An 18,713-nucleotide genomic window follows, 5' to 3' on the forward strand; every position below is an offset into this window, starting at 1 on the left:
TGAGCTAGTTTGGTTTCAACATTGGGGGAGGGGGGGGGGGTGATCATCAAACACTTTCCTGCATTCCGGTGTACTTTTATGCACCAATTTGTGCCTTTTCTGCATCGAGTTACGGTGGAAATTTCTTTATTTATATGTAAAGGAAAAGACAACATTCAGGTACCCACTGACACAATGGAATATAATGCAGTGAGGCTCTCAGGCATTCTGTATTGCTTTCAAATATTTATTGAAAGTCAGAAGCCGCACTGACTGGACGTGAGTGAGAGGCAGTCTGCAAGGTTGACATCATGTATGGTCCTGTAGGGGTGTCTGATATTGTTGGTTAATATATAGTTACAGGTAAGAAGGATATATAAATGTTTTGACCCCCTTGTTTTTTTTACCTCTTTTGGGGAAGGGGTTGTCTTTCATATTAGCTATATTCTCTGAGAGGGACACATTTACCTCTTCTTAATATTGAGGGGGACATACCCCTATGGGAACAAGTTAATATCAAAATACCCAAAACGTGAATGTAATACTTTGAAAATGATAACTTTATTATTTCCTTTGGAGATATTAATTCAACATGACATGCAACAAAGGTCTCTCAGGCTGTGCGGGATATTGCAATAACACGGTATGTTCGTCAGCTCGCGAGCCACCAGGATATCCCAGAGAAACATTATCTTTGATGTTAACGATGGACCAAGAAAAAGCACAACCGTTATGATTAAGTTTCGCTGTGCTGCTGCTACACACACACAACGATATCACCAGAAGTCATCTGGTATGTCGGGATCGTGATGCAGGAGCCAAGTGGTTTAGCTGACTGTGATGAGTGTCCATAGGGGCGTTTCGCTAATCTAGGCAACGTTCCGTCTCTGAGGAAGGGAACAGCAGGCGTCGAGCTGCATTCCATCCTAGAAGAAAGATAACAACATGAACATAGCCTCATCCGCTACTCGTTATTTAAGCATCACATCACGCGACGGAGTGTGTTATACTCATTAGATCACGCCTAGGGGTGGTTGTTAGCCCCGACGCGCAGCAGAGGGTCGTTAGACCCCGCTAGGCGTGATCTAATGAGTATAACACACGACTTCAAGTGATGTAATGCTTTTATACAATGGCCGAATTCACCCAACCTTAGTGCTATACAATAAACACACAGTAATTGAAGCATATGGAGATTTATTCACAAAACCATCCACAGCAAAAGTAGGTAAAAAAAAAGAAATTGCCTCCGTGTCTAGAAGCAGAGGGAGGTGCTACAAAGCATGCCATCTAACAACAAACTTCATATAAATCCCGCGATTTATTATTGTTTTGACAATGGGTCATGACAAACCAATTACATAATCCAATGTGTAAACAACTAACATATTCCAGTTGACTGTATCTTTTTTTAATTATTCGTTACGATTATATATCCATACTTCCATTGTGTATGGGACATCCAGTGAAATCGCTTCGTGTGACGGCCATTTTATTTAATTTCTTTTCACGATTTTTCTTTTGTTTCACAATGAGTCATGACAAACCAATTACATAATCCAACATATGTGTAACGAACTAACATATTCCAGTTGACTGTATCTTTTTTGGAGGATTCGTTAAAAATATATTCATACTTCCATTTGTCTATCTATGGCAGATTCATTCAGTCTCATTCAGAAAAAAAAAGAAAATGTAATTCGGTTGTGGGAGGGATCTGGGGTCACGTGGAGTGTGTTGTACGAAATAACAACGTCTAACTTGACTGTTTCAGCCAATCAGAATCAAGAAATTTGCATGCCATTGTATAATTTTAATTAATGCCACTTTATTGGGGGGGGGGGGGCATAAACACTGTGCCCCATCCTTGCATTTTTGCATTTTAGTTTGTATATTGTAATTTTATATAGTCTTTGGCCTTTATTCTTTTTAACTTTTTACTGTATGAAGCCCAATATCAGCGGGCTCATAATATAAAGAACCAAGCATTTCACTGTAATGTACATTATATGTGACAAATAAAACAAAACTTGGTACTGTTCCTGTACCTTTTTGGATGGACCACTCTGTACGCTGTGGCGGAATAAACGACACTGGCCAGAAGTAAGAGGACGCTCCCCACTAGTCCAACGTACACAGGCGCTCCGATATCATACCTGAGGGAAGAGCATTCAGAACGGGCCCAGAGGGAACTGAGGATTTACATTTTATTTGAATGAATATCCCCATCCCACACCTCATTCATTCACTCATTCACTCATTCACTCATTCATTCATTCGTTACATTTTGGATGAGCTTTAAAAAGGCAGAATTACCTTAATTTAGTCGGATCTGCTTTGGGGTGCAAAACGACAGCAGCAGCCTTGCATATGTATAAACAATAGCCGGACAAGCCTGAGACACCTGCACGAATGATGTCAGAGGAAGGTTAGAAAACAAGACTAACCAGTCAACATACTGCCTGAGAAACTGCTCTGTTAAACTGCTTTGAGGGGCTTTAAATGCACTGACAAAGGCCCAATCGGTGATCCAAATGTAAACAAAAGGGTAGCCAGCCCCACTGCTAAAAATGAAGAATGTGACTCGTTGACTGACTGACATATTTACATTACATATACATTTGAGTTTTTAATTGTATTTCTTTGTGGCCATAACATGTTTGTATATGATGGTAATGTTTGTCAACACATGCCTTCATTCGGACTTAAATTGTTGGTAAGAAGATTCCAAGAAGCTTCTTTTACATCGACAAACTCTTGTGAACATAATAATCCCACACTTACATGGTCAAAGTAAAATCAGGATTGTTTTGGGATTTTTTTCAAGTAGGAATCATACTGTGAGGGAAATGTTATCTATGTCCACCTGTGTTAAATCTCTGTACAGCTTGACTAGTTTTAATATGATCAACTATATACAGCTTTAAGACACTAGGCGACAGTCTTAACGGTGTTCTTATAAACAACAGCGAAAGGGCCAGGAGATATGAGACGCCCCAAGTTTCGTTTTCTTCAGTTCTAGTGTGAAGCCATAACAAAGCCATAGAGCCAATCTTTGTTATTTCATTCTCTCACTGGGGCATATTTTGTTTACCTTTTCTCATGTACGTCATTTCGATTACATATTTAATCTAAGTTCTGACCAGAGCTCTTTCTCACTTTCTGGTCAGACGTTTAGCATGTCTGATCACTTTCTGGTCAGACGTTTAGTATGTCTGATTGTAAACTGAGCTCTGTGGAAACAGATTAATAAACTATGTTCTATATGTTCATATACAAATTGACTTGTCTGAATCCCTACAGCTTACTGTTATGGCTCATTTGAATATTCCAAATCCACAACAATACTCACAGCCAACACACTGGAAAGCGGAAGCCGTCAATAATAGCTTGTCTTTGGTTCTCTGGTCTCCGCCAATGAACGTACACTCCACCCCAAAAAAGGCCAGTATAGTCCCCACAAACCCCAGGGCGAGGCCAACCATCAGGAGGCCTCTCACTCCCTGGATGTATGCTGAATAACACACACACACACACACACACACACACACACACACACACACACACACACACACACACACACACACACACACACACACACACACACACACACACACACACACACACACACACACACACACACACACACACACACACACACACACACACACACACACGCACACACACACTTTTATAATAGCATCCTTCAGACAAAGGTATACGTCTGATTTTGAAACATAAGCTGGTGAGTTGGAGTCTTATACACAGCCCTACATTCATATAGTTTAAAAACAAGTTTGCAGTAATTTTGGTTGATGTATCACATACAGACACACTCCCAAATCTTGCAGTGACAAATTAACACTATTCCCGAGTGTATTTGGTCCCACTCAGAATTGGTGTTAAATTGACTCTTGCTCTTGTGTAAGCGAGCGACGTTTTTACTCTATTTGGAGTTAATTTAACTCTTACACAAGAGAAAGAGTCAATTTAACACCAATTCTGAGTGGGACCAAAATCAAATACACTCGGGAATAGTGTTAATTTGACACTGCAAGATTTACTGTGTATAATAGACAGACATCACACCTATAATAGACAGACAGCATGTCTATAATAGACAGACAGCACACCTATAATAGACAAGCAGCGCACCTATATAATATATATTCATTATATGATATTTCTTTGGCATAATCAACATGACTATAAATAACAGTCCGACACTTTACTCCGCTTCCTTCTTCAGTGGCCGTGTCTCAGAACTAAGAAGACAGCAGCTGTTATTCATATTCATCTTGACTATGTCAAATAAATAGTGAACGATTCAAGTGATTCGAGTCATCCTCCTGAGTGCAGTCGTGTGTGTTGATGTGCATGAGATCTGACCCTCTAACGTTCCAACCGGTTCTGGATGAATAGTGACGACGTGTGCATTGTGTACTGCTACGCTATACCCACGTTTCACCATCCACAGAACCCCCAGGTCCACACAGTTGACCACGGACGTGGAGTCTTCATAGCAGTCCTTCCAGAGGTTGGACCAGTACCAGGACACCTCCACCACAGACGAGCCCCCCTGCCCCCCCAGCCGGGCCTCCCTCCAAGTAGAAACATGAATGAAAAGTACAGAGTCACAGAGTTTAGTGGTCCGTCACAGGGTTTCACAGGGACTGCTTTATAGCTGGCAGGCTATATGACCACCACAATATTATATCATCATATAATGTGTGTGTGTGTGTGTGTGTGTGTGTGTGTGTGTGTGTGTGTGTGTGTGTGTGTGTGTGTGTGTGTGTGTGTGTGTGTGTGTGTGTGTGTGTGTGTGTGTGTGTGTGTGTGTGTGTGTGTGTGTGTGTGTGTGTGTGTGTGTGTGTGTGTGTGTGTGTGTGTGTGTGTGTGTGTGTGTGTGTGTGTGTGTGTGTGTGTGTGTGTGTGTGTGTGTGTGTGTGCGTGCGTGCGTGCAGGTGTGTGTTTTGTATATAAAGATATTTTATGGTAATAGGTTTTTCTCAATAGTAATTACATTGTGATGTGATGTAATGTTGATGTAATGTAAATGTATTGATGTATGCAATGTGCAGTTTCTATATTCATTGGATATAGGAAGAGGAGGCAACAGCGACAATAACAATGATTGGCAAACTCATTTACAGTGATGATGAGAACATTTAACAGCATATTCAAACAGATAAAAACTAAATAAAGATAAGGAAAAGAAAATCAGCTTAAATAAATTAGACATAAATAGGAAAAATGCAAAAGAAACTAAAAACAAAGAAGATCAGAATGAAAAGGCACAGACTGAATCAGGGAGATTTGTAATCATGTTTTTTAAACTGTCCATAGGATAGTGGGGTGTTGGTTTTTTAAATGAAAAAAGGCTGACTTTCCTAGCTCAGTCTGTACAATTTTCTGACAAACTTCTGCCATAGTTTACTTTACCCAGCCATAGACTGTATGATGCCCCCCCCCCCCCCCCCCCCCCCCCCCCAAAAGAACGTATGCACTACAAAACTACGTACCATGAAACAAAGACTCTGGGAGGATAGAGTAAAGTTAGACTGTGTCAAGTTTATACTTGTTGTCTCCCAAACACTATTTCATTGACCTATCTCAAGCTCCGGATCAAGAAAAGAGGGTGGGTTTAATGGGTAATTTGTGTGAACTAATCATCCGCCTCTAACTGTCATGTCACCCTACCTACCTCCAGTGGTCCATGGCTAGGGTGCAGGCCACCATGGCCCAGCCCAGGACAGACGCCATCAGCCCCAGGATCTGAAGCAGCCTCCTCCACATCCCTCCTCCTCCACACACTGACCGGCAGGCAGACAAGCAGGAGAGACTCTCAGTCTCATTAAAACCACAGTCTGTTTCACTCTGAGCGCGTTAGGGCTGCAACGATTAGTCGACGTCGATTATGAAAAATCGTCGACGAGGAATTGTTGCGTCGATTAGTCATTAAAAAAAATTATTATAATCTTTTTTTTTTTTTTTTTTTTTTTTTTTTACTACCTATCTTTGTGAAAGTGGCTTCTCAGCTCTGGTCCAGCCAGCTGAAGACTTCTTAGCTTAACATAACAGACCGACAGTAAGTTTGGGGGAACTAATGGGATAACTGGGGATGTTGTTTGGTCCTGACAAGAGTCTCAAAGCAACACTGAGGTCATGCTCAATGTCCAATCTGTTCCTCTGCTCTGTCTTCAGCTGGACCAGAGCTGAGAAGCCACTTTCACAAAGATAGGTAGTGCAAAAAAAATAAATTATATAATTGTTTTTCGATTAGTCGACTAATCGAAAAAATAATCGACAGATTAGTCGACTACCAAAATAGTCATTAGTTGCAGCCAGGGGTGTAGTGGGAATTTTTTTGGCCATTTTTTTATTGATGAAAACGCATAATATGGTTTTTACCTATACATTCGGATCAGCAGTTCAGCACCTGCACTGTTGGTGGGTGAGCCTAGTAAAGGATGTCGCATTGCGTTCATCTTCAATGAATGGACCAATGCAATAGTCTACCAAAGCCCCCCCTCTCTCTCTATATATTTCACACACACACACACACACACACACACACACACACACACACACACACACACACACACACACACACACACACACACACACACACACACACACACACACACACACACACACACACAAATTTGGGCCCCCCCCCCCCAGTGCTGGGCCCTTGGAATCATCCTAAGCTACCCCCCCCCCCCCCCCCAGCTACGCCCCTGGTTGCAGCCCTAGAGCGAGTACACGTATTTACACCATGCTTGCTGTGTATTTGGGTGCAACGTTTAAAATGGACTCGTATATAGAGTCAAACATGCACTGTGATTGTTTTTGAGTTACAGAAGCTTAGGAATTGTTTGTTTCCAGACCTTGAGAAATATAGTTCAACACTTGTGTTAACAAAAAAATACCACTTGTGTGTTCAAACCTCTGTTTCTCTATTACATTAGCACTCAAAGAGACCAGACCCATGCATGCATGTGCTATAAGTATAAAGTATAATACATTGCTAATTACTTTGGGTATGCAATCGTCAGGCGTTTTATGCAAAATGTAGGGTGTTAAATAGCTTTACATTCTGACTGATATAGAGATACCAGAAAAAAATATGTTTACTGCAGAGTGGAGGGAGTGGGAGACCCATGTAACTCTATATCAGTTATGGATGTCAGAATGTAGAGCTATTATTTTAACACGTTGACCACTGATTAAAGAAAATAATTACCTTAATGTAGTTTACATTTAGAATATATCTGAATGCATGTTTAGATGCTCTGTGTTTCCTATTATTCCTACCATGGAGTTTGGATGTGCAAGTTGCTCTGTCCGTTCACATATTGTATATAGTATGTATGAAAAGTATGAGTGCCTGATATATGTTAATTTAACGCAAGAAATGTAGGCTACTCGTGTTTCAGCCTGAAAGATATTTCACACCCACTTCAAGTAGGCCTGGTTCAAGTATATCAAGCTGTATATCTAGTGAGATAGCCTTTACATACTGTACACACACACACACACACACACACACACACACACACACACACACACACACACACACACACACACACACACACACACACATACCAAATTGATTGAAACTAATGTCACCATACCTTACAGAAAGACAGTTCTTCCAGGTAATTAAAGTGATGCAAGCCACAAGGAGTTTGAGAAGAGAATGTCCTGAATGTCCAGGTTTCTTGAACAGGTTGTTCGTATAGTTTAGTTTTGAAGGGGAGTTATGCTAAACAGACACTGTTTACTGTAAACCATGCTGTGGCTGGCTTGTCAGGGTTGTGTGGATTAAAAGAATGCCACACATTAATAAATAAAATAACAGATCCTCAATAATAATCATAATCATAAATGAGAGATGTGCAGTGACATATTTTATTAAATGACCAAGAATATATGTGTGCAGATCAAATCAAAGTATTTTATTGTCTTGGCTGGCTTTCAGACCTTATACACAAAGAGCACCAGAAAATGCAATACAATTCAAACGGAAATAAAACATGATAGAAGACAAACAATGCTATATTAATAATAAAAAAGTACATACCACCTGAATTCCTATTGCTACACATTCATACAACACACTGACATGGTGCCACTAGTCTGTTTTAGCTACAACCATGTATTCCTCATTCACATCTAATCCAGGGTAAGAAATCATCTTTATCTTGGTGGGTGCGGGTTCTGTAGACATGAGTTTGGGGGCATTTTTCCACATTTGTGGGGTACATTTATCAAAACCCTGGTTTAACCCTTGCCGGTTTACATGTTTTGGAATGTTCTCTCCTAATTCTACCTTGAAATTCTAGAACTGCATAGCTTTGGCCAGTAGGCCAACCGTTGCTACATTATCATTCGATCATTAGAGTGTACAGTATATATTTCTCAAAATTGATGTAAGATTGTAGCCTACACCTCAAAGGGTTAAAAATACAAAATCTCCCATTAATGTGAAAAGCATCACACTCTGCCTGATATCCCGCAAAAAACGTTATCTCCAATGTCAGAGATATTTCCAATATATTTTTGATGAACTCTCAGGGTCATTCTTTGTAGTCTCTGTTCCTTCCTGTTCGATCAGATATAGGAGTTTTTGATGAATGGTTCCGTCTCGCTCCTCGACCGGCTCGACAGGGAGGACACGGTCCGGCTGCTGGCGCCGCTGCTCCTGGACTCGGAACGGGTCGACCCGCTGGACCTGGACGACTGGCCGGATCTCGATCCTGCCCCCGACCTGGACGACAGCCCGGATATGGAGGAGGAGCCCTCCGACCTGGCCGCACGCCGCCCCTGTTTGGACGAGCGTCCGGTCCTCGTCGAGGAAATGGTGGACAACTCGCCGGAGGACTTGGACGACAGCTCGGAGATGGATGATAACTTGGTCTTGGTGGTGATCTCTGAGACGGTGGACAAAGCTGTGGTGGATTTGTTATTTTCCGTCTCTGTCTCCAGAGGCGCCGGGATGACGATCACCCTGAGGAGAGATTAGAATTTCACTTTTATTTATAAGCAGAATAAAGCCGAAGGCCGGACCAGCACTCTCAGATTTAAAAAAATTGTTTTTAATGGCAGCCTATAGTACAGACATGTTTCGGAACAGGTGTTCCATCTTCAGTGTAATAGGCTAGCAGTGATAGCTTGTAAAAATGGGAGCTATATACCATGTGGGCAGGAAGTGACATCATAGAGGTGAGCTTGGGAATGCTAGTGAACTTTGACCTCCAGAGTAAGGACTCGTTAATGTAGCATGTTGCAAACACATTTTTACCAGAAACTTAAATAAGCCAAAAGCAAACACAAAATTCTATAAGCAAAGAACCACTACAACAGAAGGAAAACTTTTCTCAATTCATAAAATAATAATAATATACTCATGAAAATAAAAGTAATAAAAAGTCACTTGTAGGAAGCAGGATAACAACATTTTTTCATTCATTCCCTTTGGTACAGAGCCATTAATCAAATGAATATAGTAACCTGTCTCCCCTCTGAGGGCATTGTAGACTAACAAGTCCTTTAAACAATAAGATTGCATTAGGAGAAAATAGACACTTTTATTTATAAACCACAATATCTACACAATAACACCTCAATATCAGAAATGAAGACGCACAGGGCGGCTGAGTGGCGCAGTGGGCAAGGCGCTCGCCACTAACGCAGGAGATGCTGGTATCGAGCCCAGCTCTCGGCGTTGCTACCGGCTTGGCCGGCCGTCATACTAACACAATTGGCAAGTGTTAGAGGGTGGGAAAGCTGGTGGGTGGGGATTGGACGTTGTGGACAGCGACTCCTACAGGTCGGTTGGTGCGCCTGTACAGCAGAGACAGGAAGTATCGGGGGCAGCGTGAGCCTCCCACGTGTTACTCCTCGCCACTGAGAGTTCGAGCTGTCTGGTGAAAAGATGCGACAGGCTGCATCCTCGTGTACCGGAGGGGACACGTGATGCAAGGCTTCTATCCTCACTACAGCCGACCAGTGGGAGGCATAGTCTAGCAACGTTCAAGGCAGGGGAGGGAAGAATTGGAATCACAAAATTGGGATGGGAGAAAAATAGAAAAATAGGAGAAAAAAAAGAAATGAAGACGCACCCAGTGTTGAAAATAAATATATTTATATTTATAGTCGTAAATAAAGTTGATTGCCTTTAATCCGTGTTCTCCAGCATTCTACTTTGGATTCAAGCCCTTAAGTCTCTCCTGAATTCAATGTACTGTCCTTTGTTCCTATCTTTTGTATACTGTAATTATGCAGCTATTGTATATATAACTTCTCACGGATATTCAATACAAACTAATGGGCTGTGTTAGTAACCATCAAACTATAATGGATTGGATTTATATAGCGCTCTTCATGTTCACGAGGACCCCAGAGCGCGTACAGAGTCCATTATTCGTTCATACACAGTCATACCGGTGGTGGTAAGCTACAATTGCAGCCAGAGCTGCCCTGAGGCAGACTCACGGAAGCGTGGCGAATAATCAACGCCTACGGCCCCTCCGACCACCACCAACATTCATTCACATGCATACACATTCATACGAGGCAAGTAGGTTAAGTGTCTTGCCCAAGGACACAACGGCAGTGGGATGGACATGGGCTTGAGCGGGATTCGAACCACCAACCCTTCGATCATTGGATGACCCGCTCTACCCCTGAGCCACGCCGCCCCACCACCACTAGCCTAGCTGTTGGCCAAAAACACCCCCCCTTTAGTTTTAAGCTAGGCTAGTGGTCCGTATCCATTTCCAGTCAATTGTGCTAAGCTAGCGGAGGTACCGCGTGTCTATCCACAGTCACGATGGACAGTGTAGTGAAGTGGCTGTGGACGTTAAGCGGTACTGCAAGTAAACTCAATCCCCAGAGGCATCCAGACACATTACCAAGAAGTGAATTCACCTCTTGGTCTAGTGGTCTGTGATGCCGCCCGCGGCACGGGAGACCGGCGTTCAACTCCCACTCAGGGCGATCCCTTAACACATTTTGCGCCATTAACGACTCGTTATTGGCCGCCAATCGTTGAGCACCAACAACGAGTTAACTCGTTTTTATGATCGTTATTTCCTTTATTCGCTATTGGCATTCATAATCCAGCAAGGCTCCGGGAGCCAGCTGGACTCTGTTTGATATTTCAACGCCTCAATACCGCCGTCTGGTGGATTTCGGGCGAGTTGCACTCCACTCTAAACCGGATGTGGCGCTCTGTGCATCGGAGAAAATGTTCCGGTGAGCTATCTTGTTATATTGATCCAGACAAACACTTGAGTGCATTGGGTCGCTTTCGAGACGCAAGAATCAATATGCTTTCGGCGTTTATTGCGTCATACAAGCGGAAAATGGATCTAGCAGATCGAAATCAAATAATTGGAATATTTTTTCTCCAGACTCATCGGCCACAGGTAAGAGGAATCTAACATTAATTCCAGCTCGATTGTCCATTTATTTCATTGCAATCCATGTGATCAACGTATGATGTCGTACTAAAGAAAGCCGTTACTGACAATCAAGGAATCATAAACGACCCCCCCCACCTTTCCTTCGCGCATGATGGAGCATAATGTATACCGAGCATATGCATTTGAATTTTTTAATATAGCGTGTATAGGAACGAAACGCCAATCGATTATGTATAATATGCGTCGGGGCCTATAACTCGCGTTCTAGGAATTACTGCTCTACACTCTAAAAACATACTTTTTTTTTGTATCCACTTTTTCTCCTTTCTTTCTATTTTTCTCCCATCCCAATTTAGCCGTGCCAATTCTCCCCTCCCCTGTCTTGAACGTTGCTCGCATGTGCCCCCCACTGGCCGGTTGTAGGGAGGATAGAAGCCTGTCACATGTCCCCTCCGATACATGTGCAGGCAGCCAGTCGCATCTTTTCACCTGCCAGCGCGGACTCTCATTTGGCGAGGAGTAACGTGTAGGAGGCTCACACTGCCCCCGCCATTTTCCTCTCTCTGCTGTGCAGGCGCCCCAACCGACCTGTAGGAGTCGCTGTTTACAACGTCCAGATTATCACCCATCGACTTCCCACCCGCTAACTCTGCCAATTGAGTTAGTATGACGGCCGGCCCAAGCCGGAGGCGACGCCGACAGCCGGATTCGAACCCGGTGTCTCTTGCGTTGGTGACGAGCGCAATGTCCGCTGCGCCACCCGGCCGCCCTAATCTAAAAACATACTTATATTCACGACGGTACTAACACGACAACGTAGGAATGGTAAAATATAACGTTCCCACATCCGGAACGATAGATACCCGATGTTGAATGGACCATAGTAATGTCGACATAGCTATAATATTTAAAAAGTTATAGCCCTGCAAAGAAGGTGAGCGACTCCATAGGCTTACAGCACTGGCAGAGAGTGGTATGTGTTAACAGGGGTTGAATCGGGGGAAAAAAAACACAACGCAGAGCAATACGAGACCGGTTACACTAGCCCTGGGTTCTGTCGTGTACGTCTGCACTCACATGTCCTCTCTTCTACAGAGGGGTTTACACACAGACCACAGGTAGAAGGCACCCCCTGTCATCTGGAAGGCAGAGCCCACCCACCCCAGGAAGAGAGGAGTGCCCAGGTCAAACCTGGGAGAGAGAGAGAGAGAGAGAGAGAGAGAGAGAGAGAGAGAGAGAGAGAGAGAGAGAGAGAGAGAGAGAGAGAGAGAGAGAGAGAGAGAGAGAGAGAGAGAGAGAGAGAGAGAGAGAGAGAGAGAGAGAGTATTGTATAATGTTGTTTGCTGTTTATGTCATAATTGTGCTTTGGCAACATTTGTGAAATTTCATGCCAATAAAGCTTTTTGAATTGAATTGAATTGAATTGAGAGAGAGAGAGAGAGAGGGTGAGAGAGAGAAAGAGATCGTTATCGTGATCTCAACTTTTTATTTTGTTGATGCCTGTGACTGCTGTCAGGCGAAAACCTTGCATCTCCGAAAAGGGTCAATCACTGAGGAATTGAGGGGGAAAACAACCTCATTTCTTGACTGACACCCATGTATTTTTGAAGGGTTTGAACGGGTATCCTCCGAGCTTGAGGCTGACAACATAGAGAACCATGTAAACATTCAACTCAAGTAAAAACATGGGAAAATACAGAGATCGGAGGTGCAAGGTTTTCTCCAGACGACAGCGAACACTCAAAACTTCAAAACACGTCAGCTTACTTCAGTCCATCAAAGTTGGGGTTGAAGTATTCTCCAGACACAAACTGTGCGTAGACAGCATACCCACAGGAGGAGGAGAACCCTGCAGTCAAGATGTATAAGACACACAAATACTTAAAGGAACACACCAACATTTTGGGAAATGCACCTACCGTCTTCTCCAGAGAGAGACAAGGAGATAGATACCAGTTTCCTCCCTGTGCGTTCAGTAGAAAGCTATCTGGCTGCATGTTAGCCTAGCTTAGCACAATGAATGGAAGCGGACATGGCCGGTTAGCCTTCGGGAGAGGTGTTAGTTGGACAATGCCTAGGCTAATCGGTCATGTCCGCTTCCCTTCATTGTGCTAAGCTAGGCTAACATGCAGCCAGATAGCTTTCTACTGAACGCACAGAGAGGAAACTGGTATCTATCTCCTTGTCTCTCTCTGGAGATGACGATAAGCTAATTTCCCAAAATGTTGGTCAAAAAACACCTCTCCTGGAGTTTTAAGCTAGGCTAGCTGATCCGTATCCGCTTTCATTATATTGTGCTATAAGATAATTAAAGTAATTAGTTACTTTCCACCCCTGCCCTGCAGTCAATGTTAAAGTAATCACCTACTCTTCATCTGCAGGAAATCATACATGATATGTGTAGATATATATATATATGGGCTGTCAATTTATCGCGTTAATTAGATTAATTAATTACACAGCAAATTATCGCGTTATTAAAATGTACGCAAAATTAAATGTTAAAATAAAATAAAAAAATTATAATATATATATATATATACTACTGAATTCTGCCATCCGGACACATGCCATTTTAAATATGATTATAGAATATAGAATATCAGGCCTAAAATGGTTATGCGATTAAAATGCGATTAATTAGGTTAATTAATTACAAATCCTGTAATTAATTAGATAAAAAAAATGAATCGCCTGACAGCACTAATACGTACATTTTGCCATCACTTTTATAGTAAAATGATTGTTCTGTTTTTTAGAACATTTTAACATTGTAGATGGAGGCTTCAAATGAAGCCCTTTGGGTTTTCTACCTCTCCCTGCACTGTATTATTTGTAACTTTTTTGTCATTGTGTATTTTTTAACTCTACAAAATGAAACATAAAAGAAATATTAAAAAGAAAATCAATTTACAAACCACCAACGCCGTGCCGCCGACTAAGTTAATTTCCTGAAAGTAGGCGCCGCTTACCGCTGATTATGTGGCACAATCCCCCGGTGTAGATCTTCCTGTGCTTGGGTCTGTCTTTACCCCCGAGGAAGGTGCACTCCATCCCCATGAGGCTCAGCACGAAGCCCAGCATCCCCACCGTCAGGGCCCCCATCAGAAGGCCGCGCACGATCTGGATGTGGCCTGTGGGCAGTGGGAGACAGGGTCCAGTGACACTTGTTATAATAACAGGTGGGGAAACTATGCAATCCAGTCAGTCAATGGTAACAGTAATGCTAATAACCACTGGGGGGGGGGGGGCGTAGAAGTGGGGGGTTAGTGAAACAGACTACCCAGGGCCCCCCAGCTGCGGGAGGGCCATCAGAGGGTCTGGACAAAAAAAGATTTGAAAGGTTTTTAATAAAAGGTGCATATGAGTCGTGGCTGGGGAGGGGGGCCTATGCGGAGACTATTATGTGCACAGGCCCCAGAATTCCTTGCTATGCCCCTGATAAGACCATATTTACTATCATCTGTTCTGAATTCAAGGTTTATATCAGCTTAAAAATACCACCAAAAATATATATTAGAAACATTGTTTTTCAAGGACAGATCACTCACAGTAGATAATACACCCCTACAACTAATTCCACACAAAAAGCTTGATATACCTACCATCCACGGACCAGAGCACGGGGAAGTCGTAACAGTTGGTGACCGCCGTGGAGTCCGTGAAGCAGGCGCGCCACAGGCTGGACCAGAACCAGGCCACCTTGATGATGGAGGAGCCGCCCATGCCCCCGACGGAGGTGATCTTCCAGCCCTCCATGGCCATGCTGCAGGCCACGAAGATCCACCCCAACACCGTCATCAGGAAGCCCCAGATCTGGACCACGCGGATCTTCATCGCCGGGGGACCCCCGGATTATGAGCGGAGCTCTGATCTATGCTTCCTGTTTCTAGGTTCAAAGTTGTTGTTGTTGTTGTTGTTGCTGATTGATTGATTGATTGAAAACTTTATTAACAGATTGCAGAATGGGTACAGTACAGTACGGCTCAATACACACAATTGCTAAGGGGATGCAGACCAGAGAAAGACTTTCGTCTCGTTTACATCAGGGTCCCCCACGACATACAGATAGACAGTACTGCTACATCTATATGCGGTTGTTGTTGTTGATCCTGAGAGGCTTCTCGTCCTCTTTAAAAGTACCTTGTTCTCAAAATGTAGTCCAACTTTGATTTATTCTTCTTCTCTTCTTCTTCTTCGTCTCCCCGGAGGCCGTCTGTCTTCCTCTCTCCTGCTATAGCGGACCGCCGTCTGCCCCGCGTGGTCCCAGCCGCCGTCCTCAGCCAGAGAGAGAACCGATCAGATCACGGAGATGAGGCGGATGAAACCATGGTTACCGGGAACAGTTTTTCCCATAGTGCCGTTGCTGTTTCCCAGGCCCTAGATGCGGGTGAGAGACGTCGGTGTCTCAGGTTCCCAGGACCTGGGCGAAGAGGTGTGAACTCTGGATCTGGATGAAAGTGCCCGTCTAAGCATTTAGCTCAGATTACACCAAACAAACCTCACTGGCTCCCTGTCCTCTAGTTGGTCCCCTGGTTGATTGTTTTGGAACTGTCCTTGTATGTAAAGATGCAAGAAGTAGGGTAAACCGGGGTAAAACGCCCCCTGAGGAACAATGGGTCTCATTCTCCAATGGACTTAAGACAAAAAATTTGCTCTAAGACATCTTAGATTTTGGGATTCACCAACCGTGTTATATCTGTTTTATTTATTAATTATACATTTGAAAGGATGCAGGTTATAGCTATATAAAACGACAAATGTCAGTCCCATTGTACCAATCAATGGGATATATTGCATGTTGGCTATAACCTGCATTCTTTCAAATGTATAATTAATCAATAAAACAGATATTTAACACGGTTGGTGAATCCGTGATGATGAATCCATATGATGAATTGAAAATGGGGGACCCTGATGTAAACAAGACGAAAGTCTTTCTCTGGTCTGCATCCCCTTAACAATTGTATGTATTGAGCTGTGTACTGTACCCATTCTGCAATCTGTTAATAAAGTTTTCAATCAATCAATCAATCCCAAAATCTAAGATGTCTTAAATGGCCCTAAGAGCAAATTTGTTGTCTTAAGTCCGTTGGAGAATTAGACCCAATGTCTGTTTTCTATTAAAATATATATAATTTGGATTAATATAATCCAATGGTAAGCTTAAGTAAACAAATATAGACGGTAATTAAATCATAACAGGCTACAACTTTGTTATTATAAAACTAAATGTAAAATGTTGTAAAGGGGCATCTAACCCCAAAAGTCCTACTCTCCCACTTTCATGGATTACAAAAAAGTTTTTATTTTTTGTTCAAACTAATGGATCACTCTCCCTTTGATTCTCACCTTAACTATAAAAAAATCTGCATATAACACAGATCCTTATTTTTTAATGTCAACATATTACATACAATTACTGTAGCCTACATCAAAACTATTTATTTCGTAGCTATACCGCCCACTACTAAAATAAGTTGGATGCTAGTATGCTACTCAAAGATTAGCAAGACCATTACTATCCAAGACATGATCTGAAATAAAAATGTTAGTCCATTTAGTGGTTATGGGGTAAATTGCAGGGGGCATATTACCCCGGTTTACCCTACAGTTAAAGGATTAAAGAGTGAAATATATGAAAGATCCGTACATTAATTAATGTGTAGCACAGGCCCATATCAGAGTTAGGGAAACTACTCTAAAACTGTAGTTTTTCAAAACACCTACTTCACAGTTAAACCAACTCTTAAACTTGTTAGTTTGTCAAACTAGCACCACATTGAGGGAAGAAGAAGAAGTCTTTAATTGTCATGCTGATTAACACACACACACATGCGAGATGGCTGACCCACAGGAACACACACACATGCACAGAGTCAACGATGCACTTCGTTAGTGAGCGTTAGCAATGTTTTTCCATTGGGTTTATCTTATCGGGAGGGCAACCTGGTCCCCAAGCGGGAATCGAACCCAGGAACTTCTAGCTGTGAGATGACACCACATCCAAATACAGTGATAGTACGATCAAATCAGAGGTTGAGGCAACAGACAGAGATGAAAGTGTGGGTGTGTTTGATTTGGTGTCCTAACTGGGACATGCTTAGGGTGGCCCAAGGCTTACAGTGTCTTAAGGAGAGGACAGGCAGGGCGCAGAGGTGTAATCAGGAAAAGGCAACCTGTAGATTGTCGCTGACTACCTTAATCACGTGACCAAAAGCAGTTAACAACTAGGGTGAAAAAAAACTGATAAGATGTGAATTCAGATAAAACTACCACTCATGTAGTTAGCTGTTCTCCAAAACTGATCATAATTCACTGATACAACTTATGAGTATTCCATTTCTCTTTTACAAAACGACTATAACTATTTTTGGGCATCAAACACTTCATTTCCTGCATTATGGTGTACTTTTCTGCATCAAGTTGTGCCTTTTCTGCATCAACTTATGGTGGAAATGTCTTTATTTATGTAAAGGACGAGACAACATGATAATTGAAAATGGGGGACCCTGATGTAAACAAGATGAAAGTCTTTCTCTGGTCTGCATCGCCTTAACAATTGTATGTATTGAGCTGTACTGTACTGTACCCATTCTGCAATCTGTTAATAAACTTTTCAATCAATCAATCAAACGTTCAGGTACCCGCTGACACGAATATAATGGAATATAATGCAGTGAGGCTCTCAGTCTCAGGCATTCTGAATTGCTTTCAAGTATGTATTCTCCTGTATTATTATAATACAGTATTTACAGAAGAATATATAAATGTTTTGACCCCCTTATTTTTTTAATCTCTTTTGGAGAAAGGGTTGCATGTCTTTCATATTAGCGTTAGGTTATGACTATAACCAAGTTCTGTTAGTTAGGGGCGATGCTTGGCATCGCCTTCTGCACTATCTCGCGTACGTGCACGCGTACTGAATAAACCACAAATGTACCTCTAATACCAGTATTAGTCTGACCACACCCCTCATCAGCTTACCTTCATAAGCAGGTGTGTGGTCACCTGCTCTCCTCCTTCCCAAGCTTTCACCACAAGGTGAGGACAAGGGCTGCAGCGGCGTCCGATGCCAAGCATCGCCCCTAACTAACAGAACTTGGTTATAGTCATAACCTAACGTTCTGTATCGTTAGTGGCTTAGCTTGGCATCGCCTTCTGCACAAGGGAGGCCAAGCGGAGCCACTTGGCTGACAAATACACCCCGCTGACAGCCCCCCAAAACCATCAGAACAGGGAGGGCCGAGCCCCCCCGACCCCCCCTAATGGAGGGTAGCCCCCCTATTAGGGACGTCACGG

At 42.7% G+C, this 18,713-nt stretch overlaps 2 protein-coding genes across 3 annotated transcripts; both read right to left on the minus strand.

The window, feature by feature from the left end:
* Window positions 1-518: 518 nt before the first annotated feature.
* Window positions 519-7,677, minus strand: LOC311231300 (claudin-10-like). Its single transcript, XM_084317844.1, has 7 exons — window positions 7,617-7,677; window positions 5,684-5,792; window positions 4,441-4,580; window positions 3,332-3,493; window positions 2,296-2,383; window positions 2,028-2,135; window positions 519-905 (listed from the first exon to the last, which is right to left on the minus strand). The coding sequence occupies exons 2-7, from the start codon at window positions 5,773-5,775 to the stop codon at window positions 737-739; spliced, it is 759 nt and encodes a 252-aa protein (XP_084173970.1). The 5' UTR covers window positions 5,776-5,792; window positions 7,617-7,677; the 3' UTR covers window positions 519-736.
* A 202-nt stretch (window positions 7,678-7,879) lies between these two features.
* Window positions 7,880-15,701, minus strand: cldn10e (claudin 10e). 2 transcript variants are annotated; one of them, XM_084317824.1, is made up of 6 exons: window positions 15,555-15,701; window positions 15,017-15,300; window positions 14,384-14,545; window positions 13,179-13,260; window positions 12,489-12,602; window positions 7,880-8,992 (listed from the first exon to the last, which is right to left on the minus strand). In XM_084317824.1, the coding sequence occupies exons 2-6, from the start codon at window positions 15,246-15,248 to the stop codon at window positions 8,596-8,598; spliced, it is 987 nt and encodes a 328-aa protein (XP_084173950.1). In that variant the 5' UTR covers window positions 15,249-15,300; window positions 15,555-15,701; the 3' UTR covers window positions 7,880-8,595. The 2 variants fall into 2 exon arrangements, with proteins under 2 accessions (XP_084173950.1, XP_084173949.1); XM_084317823.1 differs by having other exon boundaries at window positions 15,017-15,701.
* Window positions 15,702-18,713: the final 3,012 nt, after the last annotated feature.

The sequence above is a fragment of the Notolepis coatsorum genome, assembly GCF_963971535.1.
Source record: "Notolepis coatsorum genome assembly, chromosome: 1".
NCBI classification, from domain to species: Eukaryota; Metazoa; Chordata; class Actinopteri; order Aulopiformes; family Paralepididae; genus Notolepis; species Notolepis coatsorum.